General features: G+C 43.3%; 1 protein-coding gene across 1 annotated transcript; it reads left to right on the top strand.

The window, feature by feature from the left end:
• The first annotated feature begins 438 nt into the window (after nucleotides 1–438).
• Nucleotides 439–18052, top strand: gucy1b2 (guanylate cyclase 1, soluble, beta 2). The gene is made up of 15 exons (XM_056251328.1): nucleotides 439–453; nucleotides 1061–1134; nucleotides 1215–1309; nucleotides 1869–2029; nucleotides 3304–3403; nucleotides 3920–4107; nucleotides 4456–4567; nucleotides 13670–13773; nucleotides 14132–14348; nucleotides 14581–14901; nucleotides 14994–15142; nucleotides 15612–15758; nucleotides 15842–15996; nucleotides 16541–16731; nucleotides 17348–18052. The coding sequence occupies exons 1-15, from the start codon at nucleotides 439–441 to the stop codon at nucleotides 17584–17586; spliced, it is 2268 nt and encodes a 755-aa protein (XP_056107303.1). The 3' UTR covers nucleotides 17587–18052.
• Nucleotides 18053–18091: the final 39 nt, after the last annotated feature.

Genomic DNA, 18091 nt, shown 5'->3' with positions numbered 1-18091 from the left:
ACGAATTAGCAAGTTAGCCGGAGACCTACACAATATAAAACACAAACTACGTATTTTGAACACCTGGTAGAAAATAGATCAATAATTAATCATACTTACATGCAGGTTGTGATTCTTGGAAGTTGGTCCAAATAAAGTTCCATCTTTAATGGATAAGCATTTTGTAAATCCCATTTAGACCTTATGGAGATTTGAGAAGCAATCATCAAAAGGCTGTTGTACCGCTGTGGTAATTTTAACCACTGACTCTTCACATCCTCATCCTTTGGAAGTTGGAATTTGCTTTTGCTTTTGCAGAGCAGAAAACAGCGTCTTCTCGACATGACCAAAACACCAACCAGCTACAGTGTTTGAGGTTGGGTCAAAGTAGACGTTGTTCGCGGGCAGCGCAATGAAGACCATAGGTGGGCATTATGCAAATGCGTTCCCGCTTTACGTATGCAGGTCACGGAAGTGAGACTGGAATTCCAGACTACTCATTTAGGTAGTTCGATTAGTTGATTCTTTCATTTGAGAGACAATAACTTTATTGTGCACTTTCTACTTTACAACTTTGCAGACCGTTTACATTCACAGACAGCTTTTACACACTGCATGAAAGGGAATATTCGAAAAAGCATAATATGCACTTGAATATGGTATAAGCCTAGGCCTGTCTACAAATGTAACAGGTTAGAGTTTCCAATGTGATAATAATATATTAATTGCAAAGTGAAACATTCTCTTTAAAATGCATCCCTGTTCACAGTTGAGTGAGCAGTGATTTCCTTATCATCAGATGTGTGTATGTGGGCATGCATTCATCTATGTAAGAGTATGGTTGAGTGGGAGTGTCTGCATGAGTCTACATAATCGACACACCATAATTTAAAGAGCATCTCCTTCTGCTCAGTGTGGAGAGAGTATAGAGTCTACAAGTTTGGGATTACAACAGTTTGTTTGTGGTTTGGAGAAATGGTAAGTAAAACATTTTTAAACATTTTTGTATAGCTTTCGCTAGTATACCACATAATGTACAGTATTCCAGCAGCTTTCAATTAACGGTGTGTTTGTCTCACAGTACGGCTTTATCAATACTTGTCTGAAGTCACTGGTCATTGAAAGGTTTGGAGAAGAAACATGGGAGAAATTGAGGTCTGTTACAACACATGTAATGTGTAAAGAAATCATGGAGAGATTTGTAGTTTGTTTCAACTAAACAAAATCTTTCCTAGATTAATGGCCGGGGTCCAGGAGACGTTTATGACCTATGAAATCTACGACGATCTCATCACTCTTCGTTTAGTGCAAGAGGCTTGTAAAATGCTGGGTGAGCATCATTTTGTATTAAGAATCTTAGAATGATAGTGTTCTATATATCTATATGTATTTGTGTTTATTTGCATTTATGTTTGTCTATGCATATGTCAGCTAAGGAACCTACTTTCAAAAGCTGGTTAGGGACTTTGTCTGACTCACCAGAATGTTTCACTTCTTTAAAAGGCCAGTTTTTGTTTGGATCCACTTTTAAATGTCTGTCTGTTTATACATTTTTGAGAAAAGAATATAGAAAGAAAGAGCGAGTAGACCGTGAAAGCCTCACAATTGCCTTGTTTTCACAATGTCCTTGGGGACTTGCAGACATTGGTCAAGTGTCTGAGAGAGTGCTAACTATGTCCCTACTGAGAACAGCCCACTGGGCATCATGATGGTTGATGTCCTATAACCTGTCCTCCAATATGTTCCTGAGAGTAAGTGGACAAGGACAGGTGTGAATCTCTGAGTGGGTCACACTGAACTCCACTCAACTGGTCTCACAATAACCTAGACGCAATTGAAAAGGAAATTAAACTGCTGCCTGAATGTAAGTTCTGTTTGATTTTTCTTAGATGTCTCCTCCGAGGTGGTTTTGAAGCTGTTTGGAGAATACTTTTTCAGCTTTTGTAAGATGTCGGGATATGACACTATGCTGCGAACTCTCGGTGGAAACCTGCTGGAGTTCATTGAAAATCTTGATGCTCTACACAGTTATTTGGCATTGTCTTATGAGGTCAGAATACTCAATGCTTCTCAAAACTCAAAACTTTTAAGAGCAAAAACATGAGATGCAGGTCAATGTACAGAAAAAAAGTTCTAGAGACACATTTAAAAAAAGTTGAACTTCGTTTTTAGAATGTCGTGTCATGTGCGAGACAAAAGAAAAACATTAAAAATGCAGAGCAGTGGAACTCAAAAACACGTTCTATGTGAATCATACAGTTAACTGTCACCGTCCCGTAAACGGGACGCCTTTACTTTGCTATATTACTATTAAATCCTAATCTAATTATGACAAACTATATATGGTTGGAAAGGTCTAAGACTCCTAAATAGATATTTGACTGCTTTTTTTTTGCTACAAATTATGTAGGAAGAGTAACCGATGAATTTTTGACAAGATTGCACCTCAAAAAAATCTGCATCATAACAGGAGTTCTGACCTTTGTCACAAAAAGTTGATGCACACACCTTTAATAATTGAAACTTTGGTTTTCATGCTAAAAGTTCATAATAAAACATATAATCTAGTTTTTTTTCAATAAAAAATTATAATATTATATTATCTTCTAAAATATAATATTATCTTTTTTATCGCCTTTTTTTATTACATCACATATTTTAGTAATCATCATAAATTAGGTATCATTTGAAAGCTTACAAACTCAGAATTCATCCGGTGAAAATCGTTTTGAAATTAAATGTTGCGTTACCATAGAAACGGTACTCTAAATTATTTTATCAGGCTCCTCTCCTTTTGGGCATTATTATATTCCATAATTTATGATCAAAACCTTTTCTAATCTTGACAAAACACATATTGTCAGAAAGGTCTAAGTCTCAAGGTTCCAAATTTTGTGACAGAATTGATTTGGACAGAAAATTATTAATTTGTTAAGGCAGAATGTATACAACTAAATTCAACTCCCCTCTAATGTATGGCACCCGGTGGCTATTTTTGGCACTACGCCTAAACAAAATATCATGGGAACTTCAATTTTTGTGATATCAACTTCAAATTTGGAACACAACTTGGTTAGATATATGGCTTTGAATATATCTTGGAAATAGATATATTCCGCATTCTCAAAAAGGGGGGTGACAGCTATTACAAAAATTACGAATCTCAGTCCAAATGTAATCTCAGTTCACTTATTATAGGCCTACTTCCTTTGCAAATGTTTTTACAATGACATTTGATGTTGGCTCAGTGTTTTGTTTGTACAAATGTTTGAGAACATATGAAATAAAAACTATGAACTTATTATGGTTTGTAACTCTACTTAGGCCATGAATGCTCCGTCCTTTCGCGTGGAGCGGATGGATGATGGCCGAATTCTTCTTCACTATTACTCAGACAGGAAAGGACTTTATCATATTGTGCCAGGTGAGAGTTTAAACATGAAAGGCATAAAGCTATCAGAAACCCCATACAGCTAAATGTATATTTTTAGATAGCCTACATGGATTGCCAAAATATTTTGTTAATGTAGATGTGAAAAAATATGCATACATATATTTCAATACATTTTAGTTACTTATGTTTCTTTTTTTTTTCTTTTTTTTGAAAAAGAAATCATATTTATTAATATCTAAATATATTTAAATAGTCCAAAACATATTTTAAATCTTTGAATTTAGTCCAAAAACGTGTTTTAAAATGCCTCCTGAGGCAAAATTTTGTGTACATTTTGTAATATATTTTGGCATTTAGGTTGTACACTAAATAGCTATATTTTCAATGTGAAAATATGTTTCTTTAATCTGCTCTTTTTAGAACATATATTAAAAAAAATATATTTTTTTATATGCGACTATAAAATAATTTTCTTTGTGATCATAAGCACATTTTATCAAGTACTTTTTCTTTTTTTTTCATGTTGTATTTATAATTGTTGGCCAGGTATTATTGAGGCTGTGGCGAAGGATTTCTTTGACAGTGAGGTTACGATGACCATTCTGAACCAATCAGAAGAAGATGAGCGCACTGGAAAGAAGGAACATGTGGTTTTCCACATGGTACAGAAGGAAAAGGTGGCCAAAAGAAAGGCTCAGATAGGCAGTGAAGAGGAAATACAAACAGAGAAAGAGGTGTGTAAGTCCAGGAAGACATTGCAGAAAATATGGAACTGTTGTGTGTTTTTTCTTGCATATTATATTTGAACATCTCTCTATGATGTTGAATGCTTTTTTTTTTTAAAGTGTTCTTTTTCAAAGTGCATATCAATTGCTTTGGCACTATCATGTTTAACACAATAAAGGAGTGTTAACATTTCAAGTAGTCTAACCTGCTCAAAGATCAGACACTTAAATCAGTTTCAGAAACATCATGAATGTTTAAGTAGGTCTGGACTCTCAATTGTCTGCTGTCTTTGTAATTTTGAAATCATAAGTAACATGTTTGAAAGTATGTAACCATGACAACTGCTATATCAACAGAACAAGGAGGAGACAATCAAAAGGATGAAGGCCAGGTATGCCAACATGCAGCTGTGTCCAAGGAAACGATCTCCATGGGAGATTGTGAGGAGCATTGTCATGTTGGGCCAAGGTTTGAAAGATATTCAGTCACACTAACTACTGTTTTTGCTTTTGGCACTATACAGCACCATTGAATTATTAATTACAAGAAAACTGTTCAAAATAACTAGCTTAATTTTTCTGTGTTTTAATTAACGTTTTAAAGGTTTTAGGGGGGAAATCAAAGGTTCGTCCGTACGGTGATGAAAACCCTGGAAAAGTCATGGAATTTTAAAATAGCAATTTCCAGGCCTGGAAAAGTTTTGGAAAAATAAATAAACCCAGAATGTTTTGGAAAAGTCATGGAAATTTGTTTCAAAATATTTATATAATAGAATATACACTCACCGGCCACTTTATTAGGTACACCTGTCCAACTGCTCTTTAACACTTAATTTCTAAGCAGCCAATCACATGGCGGCACCTCAGTGCATTTAGGCATGTAGACATGGTCAAGACAATCTCCTGCAGTTCAACCCGAGCATCAGTATGGGGAAGAAAGTTGATTTGAGTGACTTTGAACGTGGCATGATTGTTGGTGCCAGAAGGGCTGGTCTGAGTATTTCAGAAACTGCTAATCTACTGGGATTTTCACGCACAACCATCTCTAGGGTTTACAGAGAATGGTCCGAAAAAGAAAAAACATCCAGTGAGCGGCAGTTCTGTGGGCGGAAATGCCTTGTTGATGCCAGAGGTCAGAGGAGAATGGCCAGACTGGTTCGAGCTGATAGAAGGGCAACAGTGACTGAAAAAACCACTCGTTACAACCGAGGTATGCAGCAAAGCATTTGTGAAGCCATGGCACCCACAACCTTGAGGCGGATGGGCTACAACAGCAGAAGACTCCACCGGGTACCACTCATCTCCACTACAAATAGGAAAAAGAGGCTACAATTTGCAAGAGCTCACCAAAATTGAACAGTTGAAGACTGGAAAAATGTTGCCTGGTCTGATGAGTCTCGATTTCTGTTGAGACATTCAGATGTTAGAGTCAGAATTTGGCGTAAACAGAATGAGAACATGGAACCATCATGCCTTGTTACCACTGTGCTGGCTGGTGGTGGTGGTGTAATGGTGTGGGGGATGTTTTCCTGGCACACTTTAGGCCCCTTAGTGCCAATTGGGCATCGTTTAAATGCCACGGCCTACCTGAGCATTGTTTCTGACCATGTCCATCCCTTTATGGCCACCATGTACCCATCCTCTGATGGCTACTTCCACCATGTCACAAAGCTCTAATCATTTCAAATTGGTTTCTTGAACATGACAATGAGTTCACTGTACTAAAATGGCCTCCACAGTCACCAGATCTCAACCCAATAGAGCATCCTTGGGATGTGGTGGAACGGGAGATTCGCAACATGGATGTGCAGCCGACAAATCTGCGGCAACTGTGTGATGCCATCATGTCAATATGGACCAAACTCCCTGAGGAATGCTTCCAGCACCTTGTTGAATCTATGCCACGAAGAATTGAGGCAGTTCTGAAGGCAAAAGGGGGTCCAACCCGTTACTAGCATGGGGTACCTAATAAAGTGGCCGGTGAGTGTATATTTAAGTGATAAAATTGGTTAAAAAAAACTACAATACTTAAAAGGTCCCGTTCTTCATGGTTTTTTGAAGCTTTGATTTTGTTTACAGTGTGCAATATAACATGTGTTCATGTTTCGTGTGTAAAAAAACACTGTATTTTTCACACAATTTACTTATCTGTATACCGCTGTTCTCTTACGAGAGGTTCTCTCGTATTGCGTAAGCTAGCTTACGCTACGGGAAAGATTAATCTTTTCTGAGAAATTGAAGCCAAAAAATTATCCTATAATTTTGTATCCATTGTCAACGCAGTTCAGCTGCAGCAGACCATGAGCTGGCTAGCTAGCAGCTCATTGGTTCGCTCACAGAGAACTGCTTAAGCCTATGAGGAGACGCGAATGAACTCTCGGCCAATGAGAGTCTGACATGCTCTCATTACGTCAGAGCCCGCCGAAACGGGCGTGGCCAGAGAGTATATTACTGGCGTCCTAGGCTGTAAACTCTGATTTTCATCTCTTCAGCGAGGCTACACGCATCTGCTAATCCTGAGAGAAGCCGCCGTCGTGGAAAAGGCAACTCTAGCGAGCATCTGGGAGACTGAGGAAGCCGGCCGTCTTCGCCACCTTCAGCCGTCCTGCGAGCTACCGCCATCCGACGGATTTGTATCCTTTTTACAAAAAGCTTCCTGTACATTTTGTATCTAAAAGAGCCGAGCGTCTTTTTAAAGATGTCTCGTAAATCTTCCTGCGGTTCTTGCCGCGCTCCCCTCGAGAATGGAGACCTCCACGTCATCTGCGCTCTCTGCCTCGGATTGGAGCACGCTGAGCTCGCCCTCGCCGATGGCGGCTGCGATCTCTGCAAAGACATGCCGTTGTCGACCCTGCGGGCTCGACTTCAGGCCACTAAAGTTGCTTCCGCACCGCCTCTGACTTCGCCGCGGAAGAAGAAACGCCGCTCTCAGAGGCCGCCGGAACCCCAGCCAGAAGCGTTCATCCCGCCGGAGCCTGTCGCCTCCTGCTCTCCTTCTCCGCCGCTTCCGGACATACAGTTGCCGCCGAGTGGCCGCTCTGTCGCCTCCGATGACGCCGCGGACATCAAGGAAACATGGTCGCTTCTCGCCTCAGACAGTGAGGAATGGTCCGGTTCTCACGCCTCCTCGGCCCGAGAATCCTCCGGGACCCGCGCTGGAATCGACGAGGAATTAGTGCGCCTGCTCTCACAGGCCGTCGAACGCCTCGGGCTCGATTGGTCCCCTCCCCCCGAGCAGACCATCAACCGTATGGACGGCAGCTACTTCCGCCAGCGCTCGACTCCCGCCACTAAACGGGCCGCGCCCTTCCTGCCTGAACTGCACGCGGAACTCACGAAGTCCTGGAACGCCCTGCTCTCTGCTAGAACTCGTTCCGACTCTTCCACCCCGCTTCGCGTTGTGGACGGAGCCGCAGAGAAGGGTTATCTCTCCATTCCCCCTGTAGAGGACCTAGTCGCCGCACATCTATGCCCGCCCTCCGCGAGATGGCGCTCATCACCTGTGCTCCCCTCTAAAGCCTGCAGAGCGACTTCAAGCTTTCACGCCCGCGCTTACTCAGCCGCCGGCCAAGCAGCCTCTGCACTTCACTCCATGTCCATCCCTCAGATACTACAGGGTGACATACTTTGTGAATCGGACGAGAGCGGAAAAAATCCCCCTTCAGTCGCGGATTTGAGGAGCGCCACGGACATTGCCCTTCGTGCTACAAAATCTGCTGCTCAAGCCCTGGGGAAATGCATGGCCGCCATTTGTGTGTCTGAGAGACATTTGAGGCTCACACTCGCCGACATGGGAGATTCTGAGCGCGCCGCTTTTCTCAACGCCCCGCTCTCTCCATCCGGCCTCTTCGGATCTGCTGTCACGGGTATCGTCGACCGATTTTCCGAAGTGCAGAAAGCCTCCCAGGCCATGAATCTCTTTCTGCCTCGTCGCGCTAGCTCCTCTGCAGGCCGCTCACGTGACCTGCCTCCTGCAAGAGCCCATCCCCAGCGCCCAGCTCAGCACAGTCAGACTTTTCAGTGACGCCAGGGCGGCCGCCCTCGTTCTCGCTCTGACAGCCGCCACAGACCGCCGCCTCCTCGGGGGCCTCGGCCTAGGATCGCGCTGAAACCCGATCACTCCAAGTCTGCCTAGCACAGCTGAGAAAAAGACGGCGCTCTCCCAGCCGCGGCCGGACGGCCGTCAAAGTTTCGCCCTCTGTTAGTTCCCGCTCACGCGGCTACTACATCATTGTACTCCGCCATTACCAAGCCGGTCTCCCTTCCCGCTTGCATGAGCACAAAGGCCGTTTTTACGGCGACCCAGAGAAATCTCATAAAGAGCATAAAAGCCTCCTGTGTAGAAAATGTGCCCACAACACTGTGTTCACTCATACACAAAAGCACTTCAGTTCCCGTGTCTCACACAGAGTCCACTCTCATAAAGCGGTTTCAACCCGCTCGAGTTATAGAGTGCATAAGCGCGCCCACGAGCCCGTGTGCGCGTCCCACCTCTGCTCACTCTGTTACACAGCCCATAAACTCCTCTCCGAGTGTAAGTCCCGCTGTTATAAACACTATGAGCGCGCTCACGCAGCCCGCTATGTGCAGCGACGGGGACCATATAGCCATTCACCCTCTAGCGTTACGCTTCAAAGCGTGGGAAGGTCTTCCGGGAATTTCCCAGTGGGTGGTAAACACAATAAGGCTAGGCTATCGCTTACAGTTTCACCGCCGCCCTCCACGTTTTCGAGCGCGGCTAGAAACTATTGTGAACCCAGAAGCAGTGACGCTGCTCCGTTCAGAGATAGCAAAGCTATTGTGCAAAAGGGCTATAGAGAGAGTTCCTCTGTCTATGAGCGAGTCGGGGTTTTACGGCGTTATTCCCAAGAAAGACGGCGGCCTCAGACCAATCTTAGACCTCAGAGTTCTGAACAAAGTTCTCATGAAAAGACCGTTCAAAATGCTCACTATCAGAAAACTCCTCGCGCATGTGCGCCAGGGGGACTGGTTCATTTCACTAGATCTGAAAGATGCTTACTTTCAGATTCAGATAAATCCCCTTCACAGGCCATTCTTACGTTTCGCCTTCGAGGGCCAGGTTTATCAATACACCGTCCTCCCGTTCGGCCTATTCAGCATCTCGCCGCATCTTTTCAGATGAACAGACTCACACCTCTGAAAACTTTTCAGAAGGCGTTGGGTTACATGGCCTCAGCCTCCGCGGTGCTCCAGCTGGGGTTACTGCGCATGCGCCCGCTTCAGCTCTGGTTGAAGAGCCGTGTGTCTCACCGTGCGTGGACCACGGGCCGCCAGCTGATAAAAGTAACGCAGACCTGTATCACAGCTCTGCAGCCATGGACTGTGGCAGAATGGTTTCAGCGGGGCGTTTCCATGGGGACCCTTTCTCGCCGAAAAGTCATCTCGACAGACGCATCCAACACGGGTTGGGGTGCGGTCTGCGAGGGCTCACCGGCCTTCGGCCCCTGGTCAGCTCAGGAGAGTCTCCTCCACATAAACTGTTTGGAGATGCTGGCGGTCGAGAACGCGCTCGCGCGCTTTCTTCCGCGCATTCACGGTCACCACGTGCTGATCCGTTCGGACAATATAGCCGTGGTCTCCTATCTAAACCGTCAGGGCGGAGTCAGATCCAGGAATCTCTTCCGGCTGACAGAACGCATCTTAGTTTGGTCTCAGTGTCACCTGCTCTCGCTCAGAGCGACGCACGTGCCAGGCCATCTGAACGACGGTCCAGACAGTCTGTCCAGGAACACCATTCCCCCCGGGAAAAAAATATTTTTCTCAAAGAGCGAGGACACGCTAGCCCAGACCTGGCCCAGCCGCCCGCTTTATGCATTCCCTCCGGTTTCTCTGCTACCACAGGTGCTTCAGAGAATCAGGGAAACACACCACTCGGTGCTCCTAATAGCCCCGCGTTGGGAGGGTCAGACCCGTGGCCCATTCCAGTCAGAGCAGATCTCCTCTCTCAAGCTCGCGGCACGATCTGGCATCCCCACCCAGAGCGCTGGGCGCTACATGCGTGGGTGATCAACAACTACCCGTTGCTTTGCCAGAGGGAGTGTTAAACACGACCATGCAGGCTAGAGCAGCTTCTACTAGAAGGCTCTATGCGTCTAAATGGTCTGTGTTCTCTAAATGGTGCACTGACAGAAACTTGGACCCACGGTCATGCGAGGTTCCTTCCTTGCTAGTTTTTCTCCAAGAGATGTTGGACAAGGGCAGGTCCCCGTCCACTCTCAAGGTGTATGTGGCAGCCGTCGCAGCGTTCGTTGAACCCCGGCGCGGCCAGTCACTGGGCAAAGATGGCTTGGTCATCCGCTTCCTCAGGGGAGCTAGAAGGATGAATCCCCCACGCCCCCCTTCGGTGCTGATTTGGGACCTTTCCATAGTTCTCGAAGCTATGAAAGCCCCCCCATTCGAACCGCTAAACACCGTGGACCTCAAATACCTTTCGCTCAAAACAGTTTTTCTGCTCGCGCTCGCGTCAGTAAAACATGTGGGAGACCTTCACGCGCTGTCCATTAGCGCTTCCTGTCTCGAGTTTGGGCCCAATGACTCCTTAGTCGTTCTCAAACCTAGACATGGTTATGTCCCAAAAGCGATTGGTACCCCGTTCAGGGCACAAGTTATTTCCCTATCGGCTCTGCCTGCATCCGATAGCGAATCTGACTCTAATCTCCTGTGTCCGGTCAGGGCCCTGAGATTATACATTACTCGCACTGCACCGGTCAGACGATCCGAGCAGCTTTTTGTTTCATTCGGTGGGCGCACCAAGGGGTTGGTCGCCTCGAAACAGACTCTATCCAGATGGATAGTTGATGCCATTGCAGCCGCATACGCATCTAAAGACCTGCCATGCCCTCTGGGCATCAGGGCTCATTCCACTAGAGGCATGGCCTCATCGTGGGTATGGTCCAGCGGAATTTCCATTCATGACATTTGTGTGGCAGCGGGATGGGCTTCCCCCTCCACCTTTGTCAGATTTTACAATCTGGAAGTTCCCGCCTTGCAGGCTAAACTACTAGCAGTCTAGTATGTTACAGCTCTTCTGGTTGAGCTGCACTATAGGGAGTTATTCACACAGACCGGTTTCGCTCTGTCCCTCTCTATCATGTGCTTATGTACTACACAATCTCCGGCCCGCTCTGCTGGCCTTTGTCACATGTACATATATTTATTCCCACTCATAAGGGTTCCCTGGGATCTCCCCTGGCACTCATAGTGGATGCTTAGCACGCACAGCGTTGACCAGGTGTTCCCGTAGCGTAAGCTAGCTTACGCAATACGAGAGAACCTCTAGTAAGAGAACGAATCGGTTACCTAACGTAACCTCGGTTCTCTCTAGATGAGGGAACGAGTATTGCGTTTCTGGCCGTGCTTGTGCTACTAGCGTTCTCGCTTCATTCTATGAAAACCAGAGTTTACAGCCTAGGACGCCAGTAATATACTCTCTGACCACGCCCGTTTCGGCGGGCTCTGATGTAATGAGAGCATGTCAGACTCTCATTGGCCGAGAGTTCATTCCCGTCTCCTCATAGGCTTAAGCAGTTCTCTGTGAGCGAACCAATGAGCTGCTAGCTAGCCCGCTCATGGTCTGCTGCAGCTGAACTGCGTTGACAATGGATACAAAATTATAGGATAATGTTTTGGCTTCAATTTCTCAGAAAAGATTAATCTTTCCCATAGCGTAAGCTAGCTTAAGCAATACTCGTTCCCTCATCTAGAGAGAACCGAGGTTACGTTAGGTAACCGATTCGTTCTCACTGTCCAAAAAAACGGCCCGATGACTTCCTTGTTGTCCCTCCTTCAGAAATACGTAACGAATTCTGATTGTGCCAGCGGTTCCTGTGTTGTGATTCGACAGCAGCTTATCGCACGTGCCCGGAAAGGTCACGCCTCTTACCATAAATTGGAGATGCATGCGCAGCTGAAGTGCTTCTTCTCCGTGGGAGCGCAACAAGACCACGCCCCCTTTTTTTGTGTATTCCTGCGGGCGGAGATTAGTCAAAAAACTGTTCTAGTTACGTCATTAAAAAAGGAAGTAGAGGAATGTAGTCCAAACCGGCCGTTCGCTTTATGCTTTGAAAGGGGACTTCTGTTTAATAAAATATCTCGCTAGGCATTGAACTTTGAGCTTTATAATTTTACAGGTATTATTTATGCTCTAACAGCAACATTACACACTAACTAAAGTTTGAAAAATGGAATCGCGAAGAACGGGACCTTTAACGTTCATTCGATCTATCCGATTGCGGCATTCTGTCAGATTTTGTTATGTAGCATTGAGCATTATAACCAATCACACGTTTCAGTTTCTTTTTACTAGTTTGCAAGTGACTGAGCATTACAGCCACCGACACCGACACAGACACAGACACACCAACATGGACACACCGACACGGACACAACGGCACCGACAAGACACACCAACACCGCCAAGGACACATCCACACCGGCACGGACAACGGCACGGACACACCAATATGAACATACCGACACGGACACACCGGCACGGACACCAGTACCGACACCGGCACTGGCTCAAATACAGACACTGGCACCGACACAGACACCAGTACCGAGACCGGCTCGAATACGGACACCGGCACCGAAACGGACACACCAACAACGGCACGGACATGGGCACCAGCACAGACACGGACACACCAACACTGGCACGGACACACCGGCACGGACACCAGCACAGACACCAGCATGGACCCCGGCACGGACACTGGCACGGACACCGGCATGGACACCGACACGGACACTGGCACGGACACCGGCACTAACACGGACACACCGGCACGGACACCAGCACAGACACCGGCATGGACACTGCTACCAACACGGACACCGGCACGAGCACCCCAACATGGGCACACCGGCACGGACACACCAACACCGGTACGGACATGGAGACCGGCACCGGTACGGACACTAGGACAGGCGTGGACACCGGCACGACACACCAGCACGGACTCCTGCAGGGACACGGGCACATTGGTCTGGCTGTAATGCTCAGTCACTTGTAAAATAGTAAACCCAACATGAAAAAGAATCGTGATAAAATCGTGAATCGTGATTTTCCTGAAAAAAAAAACCTGATATGATATTTTTGCACCCCTACGTTAGAATATAACATTAGGAGAACATTTGTGGATTACGTTAGGGGAATGTAATTGAAATAAATCTGAACTAAAATAAAATATAAATATAGTTATATTATATAAATATTAGTTTATTAAAAAAAAATTAACTAAACCAAAATTTTAAACGTTGAAAATAAAAAATAAATATGACAAAAACCGAAATGGAAATATATTAAACCTACATAGCAATATTTAAAATAAAATAAAATGACAAGCACATAATGACATGACTAAAAATTTTACTAAAATGAACATGAAAACTAAAAATATAACAATAAAAGCTATTAAATATTAATAAAACTATTTTTTTTTAAATACATTTTGTTGGACCCCACTATAACAAATATTTTTTTTCCTGATTTGGTATGTTTTTCAAATATTACATGAATGAATGGTTTTAAATTTGTATCTTTCTTAAGGCAATCTGCGGCAATCCTTCACACCCAGCTACCCAAAAAGACTGTGGATTGACGAGCAAGCCTTCTGTAATGCTTTTCCCTTTCACATCGTTTTTGATCAAAACGTAAGGAAGTATAAGGGCCAGTTCTGACAGAATGCATTTTTCCATTCCACTGCAATACTTTCCCATTGTTTTTCCAAGTTAACACGTGCTAAACGGGCGTCTTTAACCGTTGCACTTGCGTCTCGCTTCTTTTGCAGCATCTCGTGCATGACGTGCAAACACGCAACTCTCAAGTTAAAATAAGTTCAACTTTTAACACTTTTTTCGTTCCACTGACCTGCACCTCGTGTTTTTAACAGCAAAAATACGTTCTGTGTGAACCGGCCCTAACTCTGCATTTTTTTTTTTTATTAACAAGTCAAATGTTAAACCCATTGAATCATTTTGAACCGTTTGAACCTTTTCTTTTTCGTTTTAGCTGGTGGTGAAGCACACAGGTGTCAACATTCAGAAGTTTGTTCCCGGACTGCAGACCTCAGGTATCCGTCTGGATGAATACTTCACCATTGTTCACCCAGAGGTCACCTGCAACATCCAGAGCATCAAAAAGTTCATCAACAGCCAGTTTGTGCTGAAGACCAGGAGAGAAATGTTACCAGAGATCCAGCAAAACCAGGTCACGCTCAAACTGCGAGGTATTTTATCCACAGAGATTTATTACACTAGATAATTGTGCTATTATAAATGTGCGAAGACCGATTCTAATTTAGAAAAGTGGTTTAGTCAAGTTCCTTTGTTACTTCTGAAATTTTCCAACAGCCTTGTTAGTGGACAATTTGTTGAGTAAAATTATCTTTGTCATGTCGCAAACGTTTTGCATATATCATATTGGTTGATGATTAATTTGCATGTGTGTGTGTGTTTTAGGACAGATGATGTGGATGGAGTCCCTGAACTGCATGATCTATCTATGCTCTCCTAAGCTACGAAGCCTGCAAGAACTGGAGGAAAGGGGTCTTCACCTGGCAGACATCGCCCAGCACGACACCACGCGAGATCTGATCCTGCTCAACCAGCAGAGGCTGGCAGAGATCGAGCTCTCCAATCAGCTAGAGAGGAAGAAGGAGGAGTTAAGAATCCTCTCACGCCACTTAGAGATCGAGAAGCAAAAATCAGAGAAGCTCCTTTATGCCATGCTGCCGACACACGTTGCCAACCAGCTTAAAGAGGGCAAAAGAGTAGAGGCAGGTGAAGTAACCAAGGAACACCCTACAGAACACTCTTATACTTGTCATTTTCCTTTCTTTACATGGATCAGACTCTTTCTGTTAATCTTTCAGGTGAATTCAAAGTGTGCACCATCCTATTCAGTGATGTGGTCACCTTCACTAACATCTGCGCAGCCTGCGAACCCATTCAGATAGTCAACATGCTCAACGCAATGTATTCCAGATTTGATCGTCTTACAAACATTCATACTGTCTATAAGGTTTGTGTGGGATTGGTTGTTCCAATTATTTACTATCTATCTATCCATCTATCCACACAGAAATTCAACATAGTTTTATTTGATTATATATTAAATTCATATGTTAAATTATATATTTTGTAATATTTAATATCATTTAATGATATTATTTTATTTTATATTTAATATAATATATTTTTTATTTATATAAAGCAAGTCACTAAATATTTATGTTGTGACTTGATTATATTTTATATATTTATTAAATTCTATATTATTTTATTATAGTAATTAATATATTTTATAATGATATTACTTTATTTTATACTTTAATATATTTAATATATATTTTATTTATATAAATTACATTATTATTTATACATTAATTATAAGGAAAACCTTCAAAATGTATTGGATAATTCACTTACAATAAATCAAAGAGAAAAAAATGAAATAAAACATTTACCAAAATTAAACTGTCTCACAACAGGTAGAGACGATAGGTGATGCTTACATGGTGGTTGGCGGTGTGCCCATTCCTACAGAAACACATGCGGAGCGGGTGGCAAACTTTGCCCTCGGTATGAGAATTGCTGCAAGGGAGGTGACTAGCCCTATCACAGGACAGCCCATACAGGTATGCGTGTGTTTAAACAGTCGGCTCTATGTAAACAGAAGCTCAATTTGTAATTTGTTTAATTAATTGATTTGTCAATCTAGATCCGAGTTGGCCTGCACACCGGTCCAGTTTTGGCTGGTGTTGTAGGTGATAAGATGCCACGGTACTGCTTGTTTGGAGACACTGTCAATACAGCCTCTCGGATGGAGAGCCACGGAGTCCCTGATCACATACACGTGAGCCCCATCACATACAGGTGAATGCTAGATTTTGAATGGGTTTAGATTCCTATTGTCAAATGGCCTAAATGTAACTTTACTTAATTCAATTTAACAGTAAAGACATTTACAATATTACAAAATATTTCACATACACTTTCTATTCATCAAAGAACCTTGAAAAAAATGGTTTCCAAAACAAATATTAGCAGCACAACTGTTTGGAACATTAATAATAATATAAAATGTTTCTTGAGCAGCAAATCAATTTCTGAAGGATCACGTGACACTGAAGGCTCGAGTAATGATGCTGAAAATTCAGCTTTGCCGTCACTAGAATAAATTACATTTGACACTATATTAAAATATAAATGAGTTATTTTAAATTGTAATTATATTTCACAATATTACTGTTTTTACTGTATTTTTTTATCAAATAAATGCAGCCTTGGTGAGCATAAGAGACATGTGAGGTCTTGATAAGTTCAATCACAACAGCACTGAGGCCTTCTGTGTGTGTAGCCACTGGAATCCAGATCCAAGAAAAGCACTAAACAGAACATCACTTCTTGTCCACCACAGTGTGTTAAAGGACAAAGGAATCTTTGAGATCGCTGAGAGGGGTGAGATCGAGGTGAAAGGCAAAGGGCTGATGAGAACATACTTCCTGCTGAAGAACCTCCAAAAGAGTGATGAACAGATCATGGGTTTGGTCGACGGAGAGACGTGCGTGTACCAGGAAGACACAGAGGTCGTGACAGATGACTCGAAGGGTGAGGAAACTGTCAAAACTAACATAACATATGTTTTTATTGGAGTTATTTGACCTCAGTAATGGCTTTGTTTCACCTTCTTTTGACCCATTGGCCTTCCATTCACTAAAGTAGGACATGTTGTTCATTTCGACACGTTCCAATCATCCTGCCCGATTTTAGGGTTAGGGTTAGTCTAAGACCTGGGTTTTTTTAAAATATATTTTTAATATTACAGTACATTAACTCATCACAGAAGTCTTTTTAAGGCCTTTTGGTGGAGAAGACCCAGTTACATATTGCAAAATATTGTTCAAAAGATTCACCAAGGCTGCATTTATTTAATTAAAGATATAGTAAAAACAGTAATATTGTGAAATATTATTACGATTTCAACTAACTGTTTTCGATTTGAATATATTTTAAAATGCAATTTATTCATGTGATGCAAAGCTGAATTTTCAGCATCATTACTCCAGTCTTCAGTGTCACATGATCCTTCAGAAATCATTCTAATATGCTGATTTGCTGCTCAGAAACATTTCTTATTATTATCAATGTTGAAAACAGTTGTGCTGCTTAATATTTAAGCAGTGTATTTACATGCATGCTTTTGTTCAAACTGTCATTTGCACAGAGGAAAGCCATGAAGATGCAAATTATGTGCAGAAAGAGGACAAAAAAATGGAGGAAAAGGTTGAGAGTGAAAAAAGTCATGCATCATCATCTCTCCAGTCAGGATCCAGTCAAATCTCCCCTGATCATTTAATTCAGTTCGATGTCACACCAGCGTACGACATCCCCACTGACTTTAAACATCTACACAATGGTCTTCATTCAGACAGCATTAATACTAAGTTCTGCTCGATACTTTAGTCCAATATCACCAAGTTTTAAGAAGATTGAATTTCAAGCCTGCCGTTCAGAGGGCCCAGCGCCACAAATTAACAGCCGTAACCCAAAACAGGCAGTACCACATGCTCTGTAGTGTAGTTTATAATGACTGTTTTTCACAACTCTTCAAGAAACAGCAGGGGATTTCTGCTTTGTTGATACAGATTTATCATTTGGGAAAAGCAAGTCTTCATGCTGATTCCCAGTGCTCATTTGCACCTGCTGGCTGCCCGCTGGTGATGGCCGGCAGTAGAACCTCTCCGCTGAGAAAGCTAATCTCCCTCTGGAGAAATTAATCACTTATTATAGACTGTTTTCATGTGGAAATCAGATGGCAAACACAGATGACCAGAGGTAGATAAACATACTGCTGCTGTACAGGGATCTGCCGTCTGTTAGGTAACATGGGAACTAATTATTCAATGTCATTCAACACCATGTGATCTCTCTTTTTCTCTCAAATAAAAACATGACTGCATGAAAATGT

This window comes from Rhinichthys klamathensis, unplaced genomic scaffold (assembly GCF_029890125.1).
Source record: "Rhinichthys klamathensis goyatoka isolate OS25496 unplaced genomic scaffold, OSU_Roscu_1.1 h1tg000082l_1, whole genome shotgun sequence".
Classification (NCBI taxonomy): Eukaryota; Metazoa; Chordata; class Actinopteri; order Cypriniformes; family Leuciscidae; genus Rhinichthys; species Rhinichthys klamathensis.
This window is presented reverse-complemented; position numbering and strand designations above follow the sequence as displayed.